At 40.5% G+C, this 19,014-nt stretch overlaps 1 protein-coding gene across 1 annotated transcript in view; it reads right to left on the reverse strand.

The window, feature by feature from the left end:
* Positions 1-2,793: 2,793 nt before the first annotated feature.
* igsf11 (immunoglobulin superfamily member 11) overlaps positions 2,794-19,014 on the reverse strand; it is a 97,386-nt gene continuing 81,165 nt past the window's right edge. Inside the window, exons 3-8 of the mRNA XM_083914649.1 lie at positions 18,202-18,365; positions 9,283-9,490; positions 8,831-8,986; positions 7,340-7,462; positions 5,944-6,091; positions 2,794-4,981 (exon numbers count right to left, since the gene is read on the reverse strand). Of these exons, the coding sequence (XP_083770775.1) occupies positions 4,426-4,981; positions 5,944-6,091; positions 7,340-7,462; positions 8,831-8,986; positions 9,283-9,490; positions 18,202-18,365 (1,355 nt within the window). The 3' untranslated portion in view covers positions 2,794-4,425. The remainder of the gene's footprint in view (positions 4,982-5,943; positions 6,092-7,339; positions 7,463-8,830; positions 8,987-9,282; positions 9,491-18,201; positions 18,366-19,014) is intronic.

Here is a 19,014-nt window from a genome sequence, read left to right on the forward strand (position 1 = left end):
AACTGTAATTTTCAATGTCTAACAAAATATGTTGTAACAGTGGACTAAGTTGGGATTTAAATGTATTATCAAGTTGTTTTGTCTGCTTTTACAGTATCTTACAGTGACTTCTTGCTAAGTACAAACCCTTAACTTTAGCGACCTACCTAGTAGCCACCCACATGTGTAATGGAGCACACTGTATTAAGAGGGGTAAAGAGTGCAAGTGATATTATAATGGGAGATTTATTTAATCCATCTTTATTCAGCTTCAGAAATAATATAACCCACAGCTCTACTGTGAAAACACACAGTGTGTGTTTGCGTCAACAAACACACAAACCCACAGACCAAGCTGAAGGCATCGTGTCAAGGTAATGAGCACAAGCATCCATTGCCCTTTTTGATCCTGCCTTTCTAAAGTTCACTCCTGTTGATTCTCACAGTTGAAGGTTAGAGGAAGAATAAAGGAATACTGATGGGAATCAAGATGAGAAATGAAACCACCATTAAGATTGCATTAAGATACGTTGTCTGTTAACTGCAAGTTATTTCCCCTCAGTTCAAATTCATTTAGATAAGTCCATTAACACTTCAACCACCACCATAAGATACCTTTGTGTATTCTAATGACGGTTCAGAATGTACTGTCTTGAACTCCTTGAAATTGAATAGAACAACATATTTCTGTCCTGGCTGCAATGACTGTATAAACACTGCCCCCAAGTGGTTGCTTAAAGGACAGCAGTTTCTGATCAATACTATCCAGATATTTCAGATTACCATTGCAGGAAGGTTGAAATGATATACCCATAAATAAATCAGCCAAATATACAATAGACACACCAATAGAGCAATACCATGCTCACATAAAAATACAAACTAAAACAAACTGAATAATTTGGAGCTTTAACGCAGTGCAAGAGATAATGCATGTTACCCCAAAATGCATGAGATATCACTATAACATGGCATACATGCAGTACACTTAGTCAATGTGCAGTAACAGGCATAGATAGTTATCGTTTATGCACACTAGCATGTACATCTTAAATCTCTATATTTACTGGGAAGTCATTTCATTATTGCAGTATTACACACTCTGTCTCGGGAATAGAAACCACAAAAGCATGAAGAAAATAACCCACTTGCAAATTCTTCATATTGTTCTGTACAGCTCTCATCTTTGTGGTTGTCTTAACAGCCTGCAGGTGCACCGACGGCTCAATGAATGGGTTCCATAGAAAGTTTGCTGAGCAAAGCCTGAAATGTGTTATTCATATCCTCCCGAAATCTACTGTACAGGAACCAATTTATGCAGAATCTGTACACATTATACTTGAATGTAGCTAAGATACAGCAGTGTTTCTGTTGATAATCCACTTCAAAACCTATAAAACTCCTATGACCATGTTTCCTCTTCTTTTTGAATATTGCTGTTCATTATTGAGTAATGCCAATGTTATCTGAAAAACATTAAGCAGGCAGGGAAATTGTACTGGAAGGCAAAAAAAAAAAACACACACGCACAAATAAATGAGCTGGAAGCCGATTAGAATGTATTAACAATATTTTATTCACTACAAGTGTTATTTTTCCTATTTCTTCTCAACCCAACAATAAGAACAAGATGTATTTTTATACATATTTACAGATTGGTTTTACTATTGGCAATATATCACATGTAATTATTGATCTATATGCACAACCCATAAACCACCGTATGTACCACACGCCAACCTATGGCCAGGGTAGAAGATGAGCTGCTTCTTTAATCTGGGTTAAATTCTCAGTAGTTTTCTACTGATTGTGCTCTCTTTCCTCCATTGCTCCTGCAAACAGAGGGCAGCATTAGTGAAATAATCTCAGTGTAGCTTTTCCAGCCTGAAATTTCCTCTGGGAAGAATGAAGCCAGAGATGTTTGAAGAAAGGTTATTCTTTAATGCTGTCAGCCAGTGCTCAGGGCAGGGACACTGGGTGAGATGAGTGAAATCTACACAGACAGAAGACTTCATTCTGAAAACACTGTCAAACAAAAAGGAAGAGGGGTGTTTTTAAAAATGAATGTGTGTGTGCTGCAGGTGGATTTAACCAAAGTACTGAAGCCAAACAGTAGCTGTGGTCGGACCGAGGCCAAGTGTACAAAGATGAATTTGTGATTGATCTGGACTGGTACATATTGTAGTAACTGATGGTTGTCACAAAATGTATTAAGTACAAGCCATTTATTACATGACTTCCAGGCAAAATAATAAATGCATGATTATTGTTTGAACCATGTCTGTGTAAACGGCAGGTCTAGATTACTGACAAACTGTGATGGGAAACCAGCAGGTCTATTTTGAGACTCCATCAATGTGGAACGATATCAATAACACAAAAGTGCATCTACTGCACTTGACAAGTACTGTATGTAGTGCTCATATTAACCAAATATTTGTTGAGCTTAAAGAGCATTTTATTTATTCATGTTTCCAGCCTAACATAGCTCATACCACTCTACAGTGGCTTTAAACTCTGCCATTTTTGTATTTATTTTCTCATTAAATTGACTGTAGTTGAGTCCATTTAAGACAACTGCATGAAGACATACATAAATTGAATAGTCCCCACATTAAAAAAAAAGTTAGTGCAGTCATTTGGAGTAAAAAAAAACAACTAAACAAACATGAATGAAAAAAAATATGTCAACCATAGAGAATGAGATTATATATGTTAAACCCAGAGCACTTGTTTTGTAATGTTAGCACATACATTTGTCTCAATAAAACTTTAAATGCCAAAACAGCACATATAATGGAAACTCATATCGGACGCAAAGAGGAATTGCTTTGACGAATAAAACACACTTCCCAATACTGCATGTAACACACAGATAATTGCTGTATCAAATATTGCATCATAGCTACAAAATATTAATAGTATTGTGCATTCATGTAAAGCACAATAAGAAATGAGGATTGCTAAATTTGGGAACACTTTGACAGTAAACAGACAGGTGAGATTTGGTTAGAATATAAATACAGCCGGTCAGAAACAGTGATGCTTTCCACCATATGTGTCTACGATTTATAGTTAAACATATGGCCAAATCATACTGTGTTTACCTCAGACCTTGCAGTGAAATGGCAATACTTAGAAAATGAAAACATATCCCTTCATTGAAACCAATAACACTGATTATTAAACCCAGTTTGTTGTCTCATGTAACAAAGAACTGTTTTAAAATTAAGACACAAGTTGTAGAATATGTATCAGTCAGACATGTAATGTATGTTCTTTGATTCACAATCTAGCCTACTGTTGTAGTTACAATATGTACAGTAGAAAAACATAGGTGTTAGCCTTTGTCAAGGGGAAGAAAAACAAAATCTCCTTTAAATCTATATTTGTTTCTTTATAAAGCATTTATGAAATAAGATATCCTCTTATCAACCTCTTCTCAAAGCAGCAGTGATGTGACATGAACCAGGTTAGGACAACAGCGAGGAAGAACACAGCAACAAAGACTTTAACAATCTGCAGGTTCAAGTGTAAATCAAGGGGACAGTAGCTTTCAGGTGTGAAAATCCAGTGTGTGTGCCATCTTCAAATATCACCAGTATTTTGAATGTGCAGAAGAGTTTTGATATAATTTGTATAGTTAAAGCATGTCATTAAAAAGGCTGAGTTATTGTTCATAAGAGAGTAGTTTTGATATAAAATTGCTCTGGAAAGTGCGAAAATGTAATTACAATGTTTGCATTCAACTAGGTAAATATGCAATGTATTGCACCCAATAAAACCCCTCTCCCTTAGCTTCTAAGGCCTTTTCCCCAACATCATTCCATTCTTATACTTTCATCTTTAAGGTTACTCCCAACAGATGTTTGAACATTCACTTTTTCAATGCATAATCCTCTTCACCACTGTCATTACTGTCAATCAAAAGAACAACAGTGAAAAGAAATTATTAGAAATATTATGGACTTCATTTGCTTCCCTAAATCAAGAGACACATGCATTTAAGTGGGAATCCGAGCTCACTTCTGTCTGACCATGCAGTATGGACACACTGAGATGAAAATGTCTTGTGTTGCTTTGAAAAACACAATCATCACAATGATCCAGCCCTGAAAAAGATCTGGGAATCCAGGTTATGTAGGAAAAAGTGGTTGAAAAATGTTTCCCACCACACCAACCGGGAAAATCCCTCCAATAAGGGGATGCTGAGATTCCATGCAGTGCTTGGCTACAAAAGGAATTGGCATTAAATGAACTCTGCACTGTAAAATCCCAGTTTGTTTTGAGACAAAGAGGTCAAGACATAGAGAAAGACACAGTTGTAATGGGCAGCGGGCTGCTTCAGCCCATTTTCAGTCTATTTTTCATCAGTGGGTTTAAAACGTCAGAACCAAAAACTCATTTAGTCTTGTTTTCAAAGCTAACAGTTTTCCAAATGAGATTTCACACCAGCGAGCCAGCTCTGCTCTGGGCGGGCACCATGACAGGCACTGCTCCCATCCGCTCCAGCGTGGCCTGACTCACTGCGTAGGAGTGTGTGTGCTGCCCGTGTGCCGAGGTCACCACTGGTTTGAGGCTCACAGAGCCGTTGCTGCGCACCATGGCGGGAGGAGACGGGGCAGAGTTTGTGGTTACCACCAGAGTCTTGGGTGGCGGGAGCGTGTGGCTGCCATTGGCAAACGAAGATGTTGTCGCCGTTGTGGGCTGCACATGGCGGGACAGAGGAGCTGAGCCTGGTGCTGTGACCACTGTACTGTGACCATGTCCTGCATTCTGAGCCTGTCCGTGTCCATGTGCACCCTGAGCAGCAGTGGAGAAGGTCTGGCGAGTGTCTCCATTGTAGCGTGTATAGGAGTTGGTGTCATAGTTGGGTTTGGGGTTGTGCCAGTAGCGGCTGTTGTAGGTGTTGGTAGACGTCAGTGTGTCGTTCTCTGAGGATGAGGCGTCTGCATGGAAAGCCTTCACTGATGATGACCTCTTGGGAGGAAGATCATCTTCTCTGTTCAGAAAATATAAGTGGAAATTGTGAAGATGTCAGTGATATTAAGAATGATGGCGGTAACGTAGCCAATTAGTTAACCTTGAAATATTTAGTGCAAAATCCTCTATTGGCACATTAAAAATTAAAAGAGTCCTTTATGCAGTCGAGGAGCAATACACTGAGAATCTTAGTACTACTTATCTATTCAGCTTTGCACTTGGATGTTTCTGGACTGCTAAATATACAGCGGGTTGTTAAAGTAACTGGAACACCTGTGCAAATAATGCAATCGCAACACAGGTGCCAAGTCTACATTACAAGTTCTTGTTGTCTGTTTAATACTTGCTCATAAAAATAATGTTATTTTTTATGCAGAGTAGTTTTTGTTAGATGAGTTTGGCTCCAGATAAAATTTGAGTGAGATAAAAGATACTCATTGGGATTTGCTGTTAGAAAAGCAGAGTGCAGGGTTTCAGTTGAGCTCCAAATGAGGCAGATGTTATCACAATCGGCCAAAACCTCAGATATATGAACAATGATACAACTTCCAAATGATTCATGGACTGATTTAAGGGAGAAATTGCAGCCCATTTAATCATCTGACATAGCTTCACAGACTGTTTGAACAGACAAATTAGCTTTTGATGATGGAAACATTTGCTGTCAGGAGATAAAACTAAGCTGAATTCCCCTAACTTTAAATCCAATTAACTGGTCCGGGTTTCTTTGGGCTGAATCTTTGTGATTGCCGTGCTGACATGCTAATCTACAGTTCTACAGTAGGAAATGTAAAGCTGCTGCTTTATCTTATTGCCTTTTGAATTACAGCAGAGGGGCCACAAATATAGTCTCCACCCTGCCAGTCTGGAATACATAGCAAGCAATCCCTTTTTTGAGACACTATATCCAATACATCCATTAATATTTTGTTGTCTATATGCACAGGAGACTACAACAGCGTCACCAAATCAAAGCCCTACCTGATCTCATTGGGGATCTCCTCCTCGTCGTATTTGTTTTTGTTCTTCCAGTAGAAAAGTGTGACCACCACTAACAGGGAACAGATGATGACAGCTAGAACTCCTGTAGCGATGGTGCCTGCTATCAGACCAACACTCTGAGGCTGGGCTGCAAGACAGAGAGACAGGAGGAGAAAGTTTCACCATAGTTTGCCAAAAAGAAATCTCAGTGAAGTTCAGTCTTAAGTCATCCAGGATCGACCTAAGCTGAAGAGAGAGCTGGATGGGCTGCAGAAAACTAACCAGCAAATAGAGTCACTTTCAAAGAATTTCGATTATGGCAGACACACACAGCAAACAAATCTTTTTGGGGATATATAACTCTAACTGTTAAAGGTCCCATATTTTAAAAAAGTAAGAATCCCTTGATTATAAAGCAGGTCGAGTCGGTATAATTATTGTGAAAGCATGAAAACAATCAAATCGCAGAGAAATGCACACAAGCCATATTCAGAAACTGCCTTTAAACAAGCTGTCAGGAGTTTTGTACGGTTATGATGTGACAACTATACATGAGAGGGGGGCTTATAGAGACAGGCACTAAGACTGAGCTTTTTCAGACAGGTGTATATTAGACGGACAGTAATAGAAAAACTGTGTTTATGAACATTAAAGTATGTAAACATGTTTCAGTAGAAAGCCAAACACAAATATGAACGTGAAAATGGGCATAATATATCCCATACAATTTCAGAACCGAAGGGATACACATATACCTAGCTATATAGCTGCACTGTATATCCTATGGTATGGGAAAGAAAGAAACAGAGAAATCCAGCATGGACTTTATGTATTCATTGTTCAAATAATACTCTAATAATAGAAACAGCAATGAAACCAAACAGTTTTTAAGAACACAGTCTTTCTGAGCATTTACATCTGCACCGTGTTGCAATGACTAAAACCCACTGTCACTGACAGTCAGACTCAGCACTCTGCTGTCTGCCTTTATTTTCTGACAGTGTCATCCTGTCAAACACTGTCAGATGAAAAAAGCCTATGTAAACATGTTACAGTCCTTCCTGTCAAGCTATCCAAACTGTCTGACCCCGTATATGACGAACAAAATCTGTATCTTTTTTTTATCAAATCGGTCCAGTTATAGGGGGAACTGTCATCTGCAAAATGTTCTGCTCTTGTCCTTTGTTTAGTTGTGTAGTTTGTTTGCCTGTGTTTCTGTCTGTGTCACTCAGGGAGAATTCTTCTAAATTTACTCCACATGTCAGAATTGGAGTGAGATGAGGCTTTAATTTCTATAAATGTGCATCCCAAAACACAGCCAGCTATATTTATATATGACAAGAACAGTGCCACGTGGATCCAGCGGTAAAGGAGCAATGCGTTTGAGAGTACTTACGTGCTATGACCTGCAAGTTGAGCAGACAAGTGCTCTTGCCAATAACATTGCTGGAGGTACACTGGTAGAGTCCTGAGGTACTGGTGCTGATGTTTCTCAGTGTTACAGTGCCCTGCATCTGGTCTGATGGATACACACAGAGCCAAATAGCAAATAAAGTGGCATCAAAAATACATGTCGACGCTTATGACGCAATGCACAAAAAAGTATTTTCACAAAGAGTTAATTTAAAAATCTGATACTAAGCATGTTTATAGTTTAACAATACATCAAACTGAACACTTCTACTATCTACCAATAGAGGGTGATATTTAGCTTTAATACAAGATACAAGGTGTGCATGAGAAGTATATACTGTGCAGTCAAAAAGTAAGGCAGATTCCTTTCATTCACAAATGATAAATGGGTTGAGTTTAGAATCATAGAGCTGTACACTACTGGATTCATGACAAAGGCCGCAGCATTTCCTGGATATCTGAGTTTTAGAGAGTGAGCCAGATTCGAACATGATCTCACGATCATGAGACAATGACATGACAGATGTCACAGCTGTCTGTGTCAAAACACACAAAGGGACGCTGACAAATCCTCATTTCAATATGAATTAAATGCAAACAGAAGAAGAAGGCAGAGTGAAACATTTTGAATGTTTGCGCTAAGATTTTCAATACAATATTAATAACTTGGTCTTGATATGGATTTCCTCATATTGCTTGAGTTGTAATATCTCAATAAACTCTCTCTAATGGTCAATATTAATTATTCATTTAATTTCCTGAATCAGGGTTTAGAGAAAATAATGCAAACAGCATAAGTGTAAGTGTAGTTAATGATAGACTCTATTGGTTAGTTTAATGTCATAACAGCTTTTTCCTAACCCATTTAAAGGCTTTTCCCACCCAAACGATTAAAGACTACTGTTGTGGAAATCTGCCATCTGCATTTAATGTTACATTTTGTAGCCTTCCACTGATCAGTAGTGTACAGACAAAGACAGTGACTGGTGATGAAGATTCTTTGATTGCGTAATGGGCACAGAAGAAAGGAGAGTCTACTACACCAGTGCTCTCTGATGCTGAAAACCAAGTGCAACTCCAATGAACCTGCTCTGGTTATTCTAAGACCTGGCTGGGTGTTAAAGTCACCGCTTAGGCCATTGTGATTGCACTAGCCCAGTAAACAAGAAAAAAGAAGTGTGCGTCAGAGTTGGTATTCAGCATGAGAATGAGGAAGAACATAACACCACAAATCATCTGGGTTAATAACATTCCTGACACACTCATTCACAAAATCACATGGTTTGAATCCCTCAATCCATTCATCATCACCCCTCAGCAGGATCAGTGGGGGCGGGCAGTAGTTTAGGTCTGGCACATAACAGGTGGCGATGATGATGGGATTGTTGCTGAGTCTGAGCTCCGCTATGTGTGAGAGATTTACCAGCAAAGGTGGGGCAAAAGGGAACTCCGACGGCCAGCTTGTTTGTAATACCTTGCATGGCGTTGTGCGGCAGCTTGGGTAGTGCGTCCAGCTTCTCCCAGGAGTAGGATGGTGTGGGAATGCCTTCATCTGAGCTGCAGATCAGCATTATGTCACTGCCTACATCCAGCGTGCCCTGGATTCGGCATGCTGGCAGTGAGGGGGGCACTAGCAGATGGAGATAGTGGGTGGTGGAAGCATGTTAGCCACTTTACAAAGCAAATCTAATGTTTTCCCTATTGCAGAGGAAATTTCATATTCAAAAAAAGCTGAAGACTAATTAATCCGACAGTGCTTGCATGCTTCTTTATTTCATATAGTTCTGTTATTCTGGATACTTACAAACTGAAAATAAAGTGTCAACCTCCTTCCAAGTTAAGGGCAAAAGCAAGAAAGTTTCAAACAACGAAATACTTGATAGTAGATATAGATAGAATATTCTGTGGTGACATGCGATTATTTACCCAGCACGGTGAGTCCAATGACGCCGATGTTGCGCCCTCCTCTGTCTGGGAGGTTGTTGACCAGGCACTGGTAGGTCCCAGTGTCGGAAAGCTGGGTGTTGTTGATGAAAATGGAGGCACTTGTACTTGGCATGGTTGCCACAAAGCCCACACGGCCATTGAGGTGGTTGGCGAGGCTAAAAACCTGGCCTCCCTGGTAAATTATAACCTATTTGGGATGTCATGGGGAGGGGATGGACAAGAGACAGAGAAGGTAATAGATGTAGAAAAGAGCAGAGTTGAAGTGAATTGGTAGATAGAAAAGTAAATGTGAAAGGGTGGAAAGCAGAGATCAGAGAAATAAATGAAGGGGAAAAGAAAATAGAAATAAAAATTGGGTATCAACAATCCAGAGAACAAAATCTGCTTCTGTTGTTCTATGAAGTATAGCAGATGATGCCAGTATATATTGTATTGTATAATCATAAGAACTAAACACTTTTTGTCACTGTGAGGATCGGGATACTTCATGAATGTGATTCTTGGACATGTACTCTAGTGGCCTGTTACATATATCTCTCACTAGAGGGAGACCTAGTTCTACTATGAGGCTTGACAGAGTTTGACAGTGGACAGAGTAGGTTCAGGAGTGAGCAGACTTTTATGTTCTAAGAAACAAACAGACAGACAGAGAAAAACATTTTATTTGTAAGTGGTTGTTTCTAGCTCAGTGGGTAGATTCCATGGTAAGGAGTACATACTAAAAATACGCTTACATGGTACTATAAGGCTCTTCAGATAAAAGCATCCACTAAATGCTATGCATAATTGAAAACATTTGAACTTGGACACATAAACTGCAATCTGACGAAGTCCTCTACACACGGAATCAGATCCCGTAACCTCTGAGAATAATCACTATGAGAACACAACCTTTGGGTTGAGGTAAGCTTGTCTCAGGTCCAAATTAAAGAGTGATGAAGGATCAGTTTGTTCAAAAGCTTCCTGCAGGCCTCAAACTTGTGACTGAACAGCTCGTTTGTGAGGCAGAGCCGCATGCAAAACAGCTCTCACCCCTCAGCTGGACCCACACAAAAGATGAAGAGGACACATGCAAACACATGGTATGGCGCGCGCACACGGGCATGCGCGCGCGCGCACACACACACACACACACACACACACACACACACACACACACACACACACACACACACACACACACACACACACACACACACACACACACACACACACACACACACACACACACACACACACACACACACACACACACACACACACACACACACACACACACACACACACACACACACACACACAGAGAGCGGAATCAGAGGGGCTATTCACTTTGGTGAAAAGAGCCCTCATTGAACTGTTCAAAGACCCAGGGAAACAACCAGCACCAGTGTGAGTGTGTGTGTGTGTGCATGCATGTGTGCGTGCGTGCGTGCGTGCGTGCGTGTGTGTGTGAGAAAGAGAGAATGATAGTTCTGATGAAAATGCAGGAGTGTGTATGTGACTCTGTCGTCCACCGGTTGTAAATTGCACGGCTGCAATTTCCTGAGTGCAGTACGCTCGCTTTGTCCTCTTATGTGCAGATGAATAAGCAGTTCCTCAGCTGTGATGAGACCCTGCATCTTATGTGTGTGTGTGTGGGTGTGTGTTTCAGTGTATATTCATATACTCATGGGGAGTGTATCAGTTTGAGCTGTCTGCAAGTGTGTGATTGTTCTGCCACAGAGTGTTTTTTAGTCTAATAACTGGGTGGTCTGTCCACTTTTTTCCCTATAAATCATTTTTCCTGTTATGTGTGTCTGTCGTTGTTTCCTTCTCTAACAGATGGCACCTGTATGACCTGGCTCTACACTCCTGATGACCTAACAATATAATCTGCATGCTCAATGAAAGTGATCCAATCAATCGGCCTTACAAACACTGTGCGTGCGCGTTTGTGGGTGTGAATGAGGGAGTGCAGGATTAAAGCGGGCCCAAACCTGTGGTGCATCTTATAGTTCCTGTCCCTGCAGTTTTTCTCTGTGGGTTTTAGTTTGACGTTGTTTTTTTTTGTTAAAAGCAACAAAAATGAATGAATCAGCAATACGGTTTGTCAAAAAACTGCACACAACTGTGTATTCTGTGACTATTTTCCAGCTTACAACATTTTCCACCTATTTTCTTGATGTTATGTCGCTGTCATACTGTGCTGAATCCATCCTATGTGTGTGTATAAATCACCTCATCCTCTCGCATGACCTGGTTGGCTTTGTTGCTGTGCGCAGGGAGAAAAGAGGTCATGGCTGGGACTCAAATGGCGGACGGCCCTAAGAACTCCAGCTGGACTCACTGGACATCCCGCTGCTGGCCCAGCGGTAAACCTCTACTACATAATTTCCCTCCCAAAACCCTACACACATACACTGCAGGCATTCACTCACTACATCCCATTCTCCTGCTCTACATCCAGCCTGTAAGTGTGAGCCACAAGTGGATGCACACAGTAAACCTTCATATATTATCTGGCACTGTGTCTCACAACCATAGCCTACTTCTGGCTGACACTGGAGGACCCTGTTGGCCCCAGAGATAAGGGACACTGCCATCCCCTCAATAAAGCCTGAATAAACCTCTAAAGCCCCGCAGCGTCCCGTCAATTTACTGACTGTAAGCTGCTACTGTTATCTCTTTCTATCCTCTGAGACATGGTCCGAACAATATGGGCCTAGATCCATGCCACAGTCTCTTCAAACTGCTGCTTATGCATGATTTAGCCCATAAAAGACATAATGTGTATACACTTAACTTTTTTGACAGTCATTTTCTAAAGCATACAGTACTGAAAGTATATGGAATGATCAGCCAGTTGCTTTGTTTCTATTTTCTTTGTGTAGTATTCAAGAACACAACAAATGGGTCTTTAGTTTTTGAAGTTATGTTTTAGTTACTATTGCTTAAAAGTGCTGATTTTAAAAAAGTGTGTAGCCCAGCTGAGCATCATGCCTCAATGGGCTTTTCATTCCTACATTAGCAACAAATTCCAACCAAACAAACTGTTATAGAACTTAAGGGGTAAACATTTTGGATTAAGACATAAATAAACTACAAGGGCACTGGGAGAGCACCGGCTTCCGTCAAGCCCATGCCCTATCTTGCATGTTGATGAAAGTGTTTGGTTCTTTAGCGGCCCATGCTACGCCTTTCCACCAAACCAACACACAAAAGAAAACGAACCAAAAACATAACTCTTTGGCAGAGGAAATGTCAGTGATATGTGTCCTTCAAATAAAGGTACAGGTCCAAGCAAGAATATACTCAAGTGTCCTGAAGAAATACACTTTAAACCCTGTTTAAATTATTGTCGCTGACTCTGCATACTGGTGTCCCTGGAGGTAGGCAAGCAAATAAAAAAACAATTTCATCTGCACGGATCAATAAAAGATATTACATTAGTGTATATGAGACTGCTGAGTGTATGAGTTAGATTATTATCTCTCCTCAGCCTCTCCAAAGGGACAGTGCGAGGGTCCCTGATCCCCTCCAGTAGGACCCACAGGAACAGTCTGAGAGCACATTGACGCAGAACTAAGCCCTTGGTTGGCACGCTACATGATGCTGATATACATGATAAAATATTGATCAACTAGTCAGTTAGTTGGTTTGGATTAATTCATATTCAAATCCCAGGGACCATAATCTGGCTGTTGAGTCAAAAGAAACTTTATTCTCGACTTCTCAGAGACCCCAGATATGTGGGATGTGTTTTAAATGTGCAAAAAGTTTTCAACATGAGCAAAAATGTTACTGAAACACAAACAAGTCATTACAGTCAAGGACTTTATAAATAACTTAAAATGAAACATGTATCATTGATGTGAACAGGTGCTACATGCACATTTAAAGAGGTTACTTCCTCAAACAGACAGAAAGGAGGACGGAGTAAATCATGCCTACATGTGTAACTCGGAAGGAATAACATTAAGGAAGAAATGTTTATCTACAGGAGAATTGATACTTCGAAAGCAACATGCCTTTGCAGGGGTGTCAAAGTGATCCAGTAAAGGGCCGCTGTGGCTGCAGGTTTTCATTCCAACCAAGCAAGAACACACTGATCCAACAAATCAACTGTGTGAAGACAATTCAGGTGATTGCATGACTCAAGTCAGGTCTGTTTTGCTTGGTTGGAATGAAAACCTGCAGTCACAGCGGCCCTTTACTGGATCACTCTGACACTCCTGCCTTAGAGCCTTACTGCATTACATCCCATTGTATTTTTACATATTGCCATAATTGTTACCTGCCGCCTGAATATTGAGTATCCTTTTACATGTTGAAAAGATGTGCCCTGTGCAGAAATTGTTTAGGTAGGATTGGAAGGAGACGACAAGGAGAGAAAAAAATACACATTTTCAGGTCATATGAATGCAGCTTTTATTTGATCTATCCCCTGGCAGATTGTTAGGTTCAAATAAGGATCAGAATTTGATCATCTAAAATACTGTGACAGATGTTCTCAATTACAGATTAACATCATTTCTGCACCACAGATTCTCTGTGACCTCAATTTCACCAGAGCCTCATTTCACCGAAAGTGCACAATTTTCACGGAATTTCAAAAATCAACACCGCCCCCTTTCCAGGAATTGAATAAAAACATACATTAAGCAGACTGAAATCCTTTAGAAATCGACTAAAATCAGGTACTGACATTATAAAGCTGTCAGGCTCACCACATCAAAGAAAGCTCTCCTAAAACTGCAAAATCAGTTTCAGGAATTAGTCTCACAGGTGTGAGAGGAGCGTTAACTTGGATCTTTTATTAGAGCATAAATAACATAAATATCCAGCAGTTTAGAGAGGATAAACAACGGCTCAGAAACATAAAACCATTGTCTACTTGTGTGCGTGTGTGTATTTATCTGGATTATCTCACACCTAGCGGCCAGAGGAAAGAGGTCAGGACGTTTGATCACAACAACGGAATGATAGGCAGATTACATGCACAGACATTTCATGAACACACATCGCACCCAAACACGCATGAGCTGCATGTCTACACGTTGTCATCTGGAGCTCAGCTTGTCAGGTACCCACTGTAAACAGTTTACTACGACCACAACAGGGCGGAAGTTTAGACAGATTCTAGTTTGATTGTTCCGGGCGTACAGCGTTCATATGAGACAGCTGTTAGCAGATTTCACACTACGCTTCCGTGTAGGTCCATTACTTCACTGATAAACCACAGTATTATATTCAGTCACTGATTACTTACAAGATAAGCCAAGTTTCAGTTTCACCTCTCCGTCTGTCCATATGCACGCTCCCTCTCTCTTGATTGCTGTAGGACGTGTGCAAACTTCCTACTGTACATCTCTCTTCTGTCTTTTTTCCTTGAGTTGATTATCATTAATATAGTGTACTTTACTCATTTTCCCCTTGGGCAGACCTTGGCCTGTGTCCAACCCTGGCTTTGACGAGAGTTGTGAAGGTGGGTTGACAGACATGTGTTGACCCATTTAGACCCCTGACATTGTTTTAACAGTCACGGAGCAACATTAGCATTAATTGGAATCATGTGTCTGTCTTTCTTTAGTTGCTACTGTAAATGTTCCACTACAGTCTCACCAGCTAGTCACTCAATCTGTGTCTCTGGCTGCTTGTTGCTGAGAAGGCAGTGTACAGTGGGTTATTAGAGTGTTTTCACTTAAAAAACGTTATGTTACGTTACGTTACGTTACGTTACGACAGCCGTGAGAGTCAACCAAACCAGTGAAAGAAAAATACGGGCTAAAAGATGCATTAAAACTCGGAGCTGAGGCGAACCTCAGAGTCCTGTGACTGAAATTGGTCCACTGCATAAAATTATTGATTGTAGATTTAAAAACAGGAGGAAAGAATTAGTTTTGTCTTTGCTCAATAATAATAACAATTATATGTCCTTTGTATTGAAGGTGAATGAATGAATGTATTAAGACTCCAGATTCACCAGACTGGCAAGCTTTCTCCACTCATAAACATAATAAATGGAGCTCACACTTGATTCACTAAGTTATATAGCCTATAATGTGGAGTCAACCATGTAGGCTTAAGGCTGTAAACCACAGGGTGAAGCATTTAACAACATGGCAAGTCAAAGCATCAAGCAAATATATTAAACAGGATTAATCTGGGCTCAAGTTTGCAAAGTCAGAGAAGCCAGCACATCTTGTGCTGTTGCCCTCTAACAGTGCTAAATAAGTTGCATTGTCTCTTGTTATCTGAACATGGTATTCAAATTTGAGCCGAGAGAGCTAAAGTGCTAACCCAGGTTGTTAGGGTGTGCAAGTGTACAGAATTCTGTTCAGTAATTCTTAATGGCTTTTAGCATCAACTGTAATCATTCATGACATTCTCTTCCTCTAAAATGACCTTGCACTTGTGCTGTCGCCCCACGCAGCACTTTATTCCATCACTCACTTTTTAGACAGCTCACCAAATTCATATGCACAACCTGATTGCAAAACTGTAGTTCACATAGTAATTGCTCCGTCTTGTGTGGGACTGCATGTGCGTCACTGTATATATAAATTTAAGGTTCAATTTGTAACAGTGCACACTTTAAAGCATGTGTGCATCACTGTGCTTGTACCCAATGATCCAAGGTACAAAGTACATTGAAAGGGTATGTCACATGTGATACTACACAGTGTGAAGCTATAGCGTGAGAATGTTATGCAGCCTTCTACATGTATCAGCTCCCGTCATCACTGGCCTGGCATCTAAAAGTCACATGCATTCAACCACGAATAAGTGCCTATACATGTTTATGTTACTTTTAATAAGCCCTTATCCACAGGTGTGCACATCAGAGCATCACTCTGTGATGTGTGCTTTTATGGATGTATAGAAACATGCATGCCATTTTTCACACTCCTATTGTGAACTGCGCCTGTATGTGTGAAGCCAGTAAATATATATAAGCTCTGCATGTGGATCTGCACTGCATTTGGACCAGCAGTCTGTATAATGCAAGTTTGTGTGTGTGCCGGTGTTTGTGTGTGTGGTGAGAACAGCTGCGATATAGAGCCTGTCGTGGGCGTGAGGTAATTAGTGCAGAAGATGATTGTATTATTTGGACGGCCGACCAGCATCGGGGTTCAAAGTGAAGGGAGGCAGGTGAGCTTGTACGGCCTGCAGCTGCATGTTAAACAACTCAAATGGAATCACAGAAGCCCCGCAAGGGGAGAGGAAAAGTGAGAGTGAGAGAGCGAAAGAGAGCGCGCAAGAGAGAGACGGAGAGAGGTAGAGAGCGAGAGAGATGGAGAGAGATAGAGAGTGAGAGAGACGGAGAGAGAGAAAGAGAGAGAGAGAGAGAGAGAGAGAGAGAGAGAGAGAGAGAGAGAGAGAGAGAGAGAGAGAGAGAGAGACGGAGAAAAGGGAAGGTGAGAGAAAAAACAAAGAAAATGAGAATAGCAAGCCAGGAAGGGATAATGGTGAGAAGCCAGTGGGACAAAATTAAGGCCAATAAGACAAAACTGAAGTGATTTCATGTGGGAATTTTACTGCTGCCAATGTTCCCAAACAAATACAAAACAGTAAAATGAGCTTTAGGGTGCGCTTTGCCGTACAGTTGATGCATTGTTAAAAAGGAAGAGCTACATGCTATCCTGCAGGCAACACTTAGAAAGTGGCAGAGTTATCTAGACTATGGACACACCTTAAGCGTACACCTACATCTACATCTATATTATTCTTACACAGCCATCTATCATCTATCCTAGAGCTTATATACTGTAACTAATATCCTAAAGGTGCGTTCAGATGCACCGGAAAGAGACATGTTGTATATTTGTGTTGTTCGCAAAATTGACAGTATTGACTGTATATATTTTGCCCTGTATATTCGGCATACATATGCAAATATATATATATATATATATATATATATATGAGGAGCTCTTTTCCAAAACACTATAAATCCATTTTAATAGTTTTCAGGAAAATTACATTTTTTTTCCTAGACCCACACATTTGGCAAATTTATCTTGTCAAAATGTTTTATGGCTCAGTCTGAACGTGTTGAACGGACGGACAAAACAAAAAACTCTCCCGCTTCAGAGCGCCGCCATGTTGGATCGCATAGAATGCTCCCTGAATTCTGATTGGTCGAGAGGACGTATCGCATTTAGGCTAAAAATAGGTTTGCCGCTGGTCGCAGTTTGGAAAGGAACTGCATCTTGCGGACCATTTTAAACAAGGAAATATAGAGATTTGGCATGAAACATCGATGAAGCAGTGAAAAGGTTCTGTTTACAGCAAAGTGGCATGACAAACTAATTTTTTTTAAATTTGGCTTTTATCTCGTTTTGGAAAAGAGCTCTTCATATACAGTACAACGCTATCTTTGATTTTCTTTGATGACCATCACTGTGAGTGAGAACCATCATGTAGCTGTGCTGAATGTCCCTCAAGCCCCCAAAAATGATCTTTCTGTGGATGCATTGTGAATATTTCTTAATTCTCAAGTATTTCAATTCTCTTTGCGCTGTATCTGAGCACACCTTTGTACAGATCAAGTCTTGTGTACCTGCTTTGACTGTAAGGTTGGTGTTGGGAAGCAGTACAGATTTCCACATGATGCGTATGGAGCAAGGTTGCATTAGAAGACATTAGTTACAGTACATGCATCTCAGTAAACTCCTCAAACAGTGCATTGCAGCTCTGTTTACCGCCTCTAACTGTTTAACATTTACATACATTTATAGTTACAGTAAATAAGAACCAAATTGATTTGAGAAACTCTGTCTGCTGGGTCCAAATATAAAAAATATGTGTTGCAACAGTCCTTTAGTCCAACACTGATTTTGAACGCTTCTTTGCTGAAGGTCAAGGAAATGCTGTGTCACTGTGATTGAGTGGGTGCATCAGTGATGTACACTGTACCTGTTCTGGCTGGTTGGCATTGGACAGTGGTATCACCATCCAGATGATGTTGAGGTTGTTGAGGGCAGCGCTGGTGGTGAAGGAGCAAGGTAGGACGGCTGCTTGGCCGCGGGCCACTTGGATACTGCTCTGGGACACCGTCACATCAAGCGCCCGCACACACACTGCAGGAGGAAGGAGACATTGATCAGTGTTTTGACACACACTAGATAAACACATACAGCACTGCAGCATTAACGAGTAAAACAAGAAAACAGAGAGCAAAGCAAACACCTGAAAGAAGCAAATAGAACTCCCACAACAACAGATGCATCTGAAAATGGAAAATGGAAAGTTTTTAAGGTCGGAGATAGAGAAAGAGAAAGAAAAGTCAGATACATAGAAAGATGAGGGGATGTCTACAAATACAAGTAATAATGAGCAGAACCTCTGCCGTGTAGATGTAAATGTACAATATTTTAAAAAGCAAAAAGTCATGTTTAATCTCAGTGCGCCTTACTGCCTTTTCATCTTTACAGTAAAGCAAACATGATTTCTGAACCAAGCTCCTCTTTTGAAATGCTTTAAGCAACTAAACAAACATCTAGACCACACTGTGAAGGATCACATGAAATATGTAATAGTTAAATGGGGAAACACGATAGGCTGTCTCTTGAGTTATTCATTTCCTAAAACAACTTGCTTCTCGCTGCTTTCATGGGAACACAGTCTGTATCAATACACACTAAATGAACATGACAAGTGGGGATAGTAATGGTTTTTTGGATGCTATTTGCTGCTTCCTGTGTACATGCAGCATACTAAGCAACTATG

Source organism: Echiichthys vipera, assembly GCF_963691815.1.
Source record: "Echiichthys vipera genome assembly, chromosome: 5".
NCBI lineage: Eukaryota > Metazoa > Chordata > Actinopteri > Perciformes > Trachinidae > Echiichthys > Echiichthys vipera.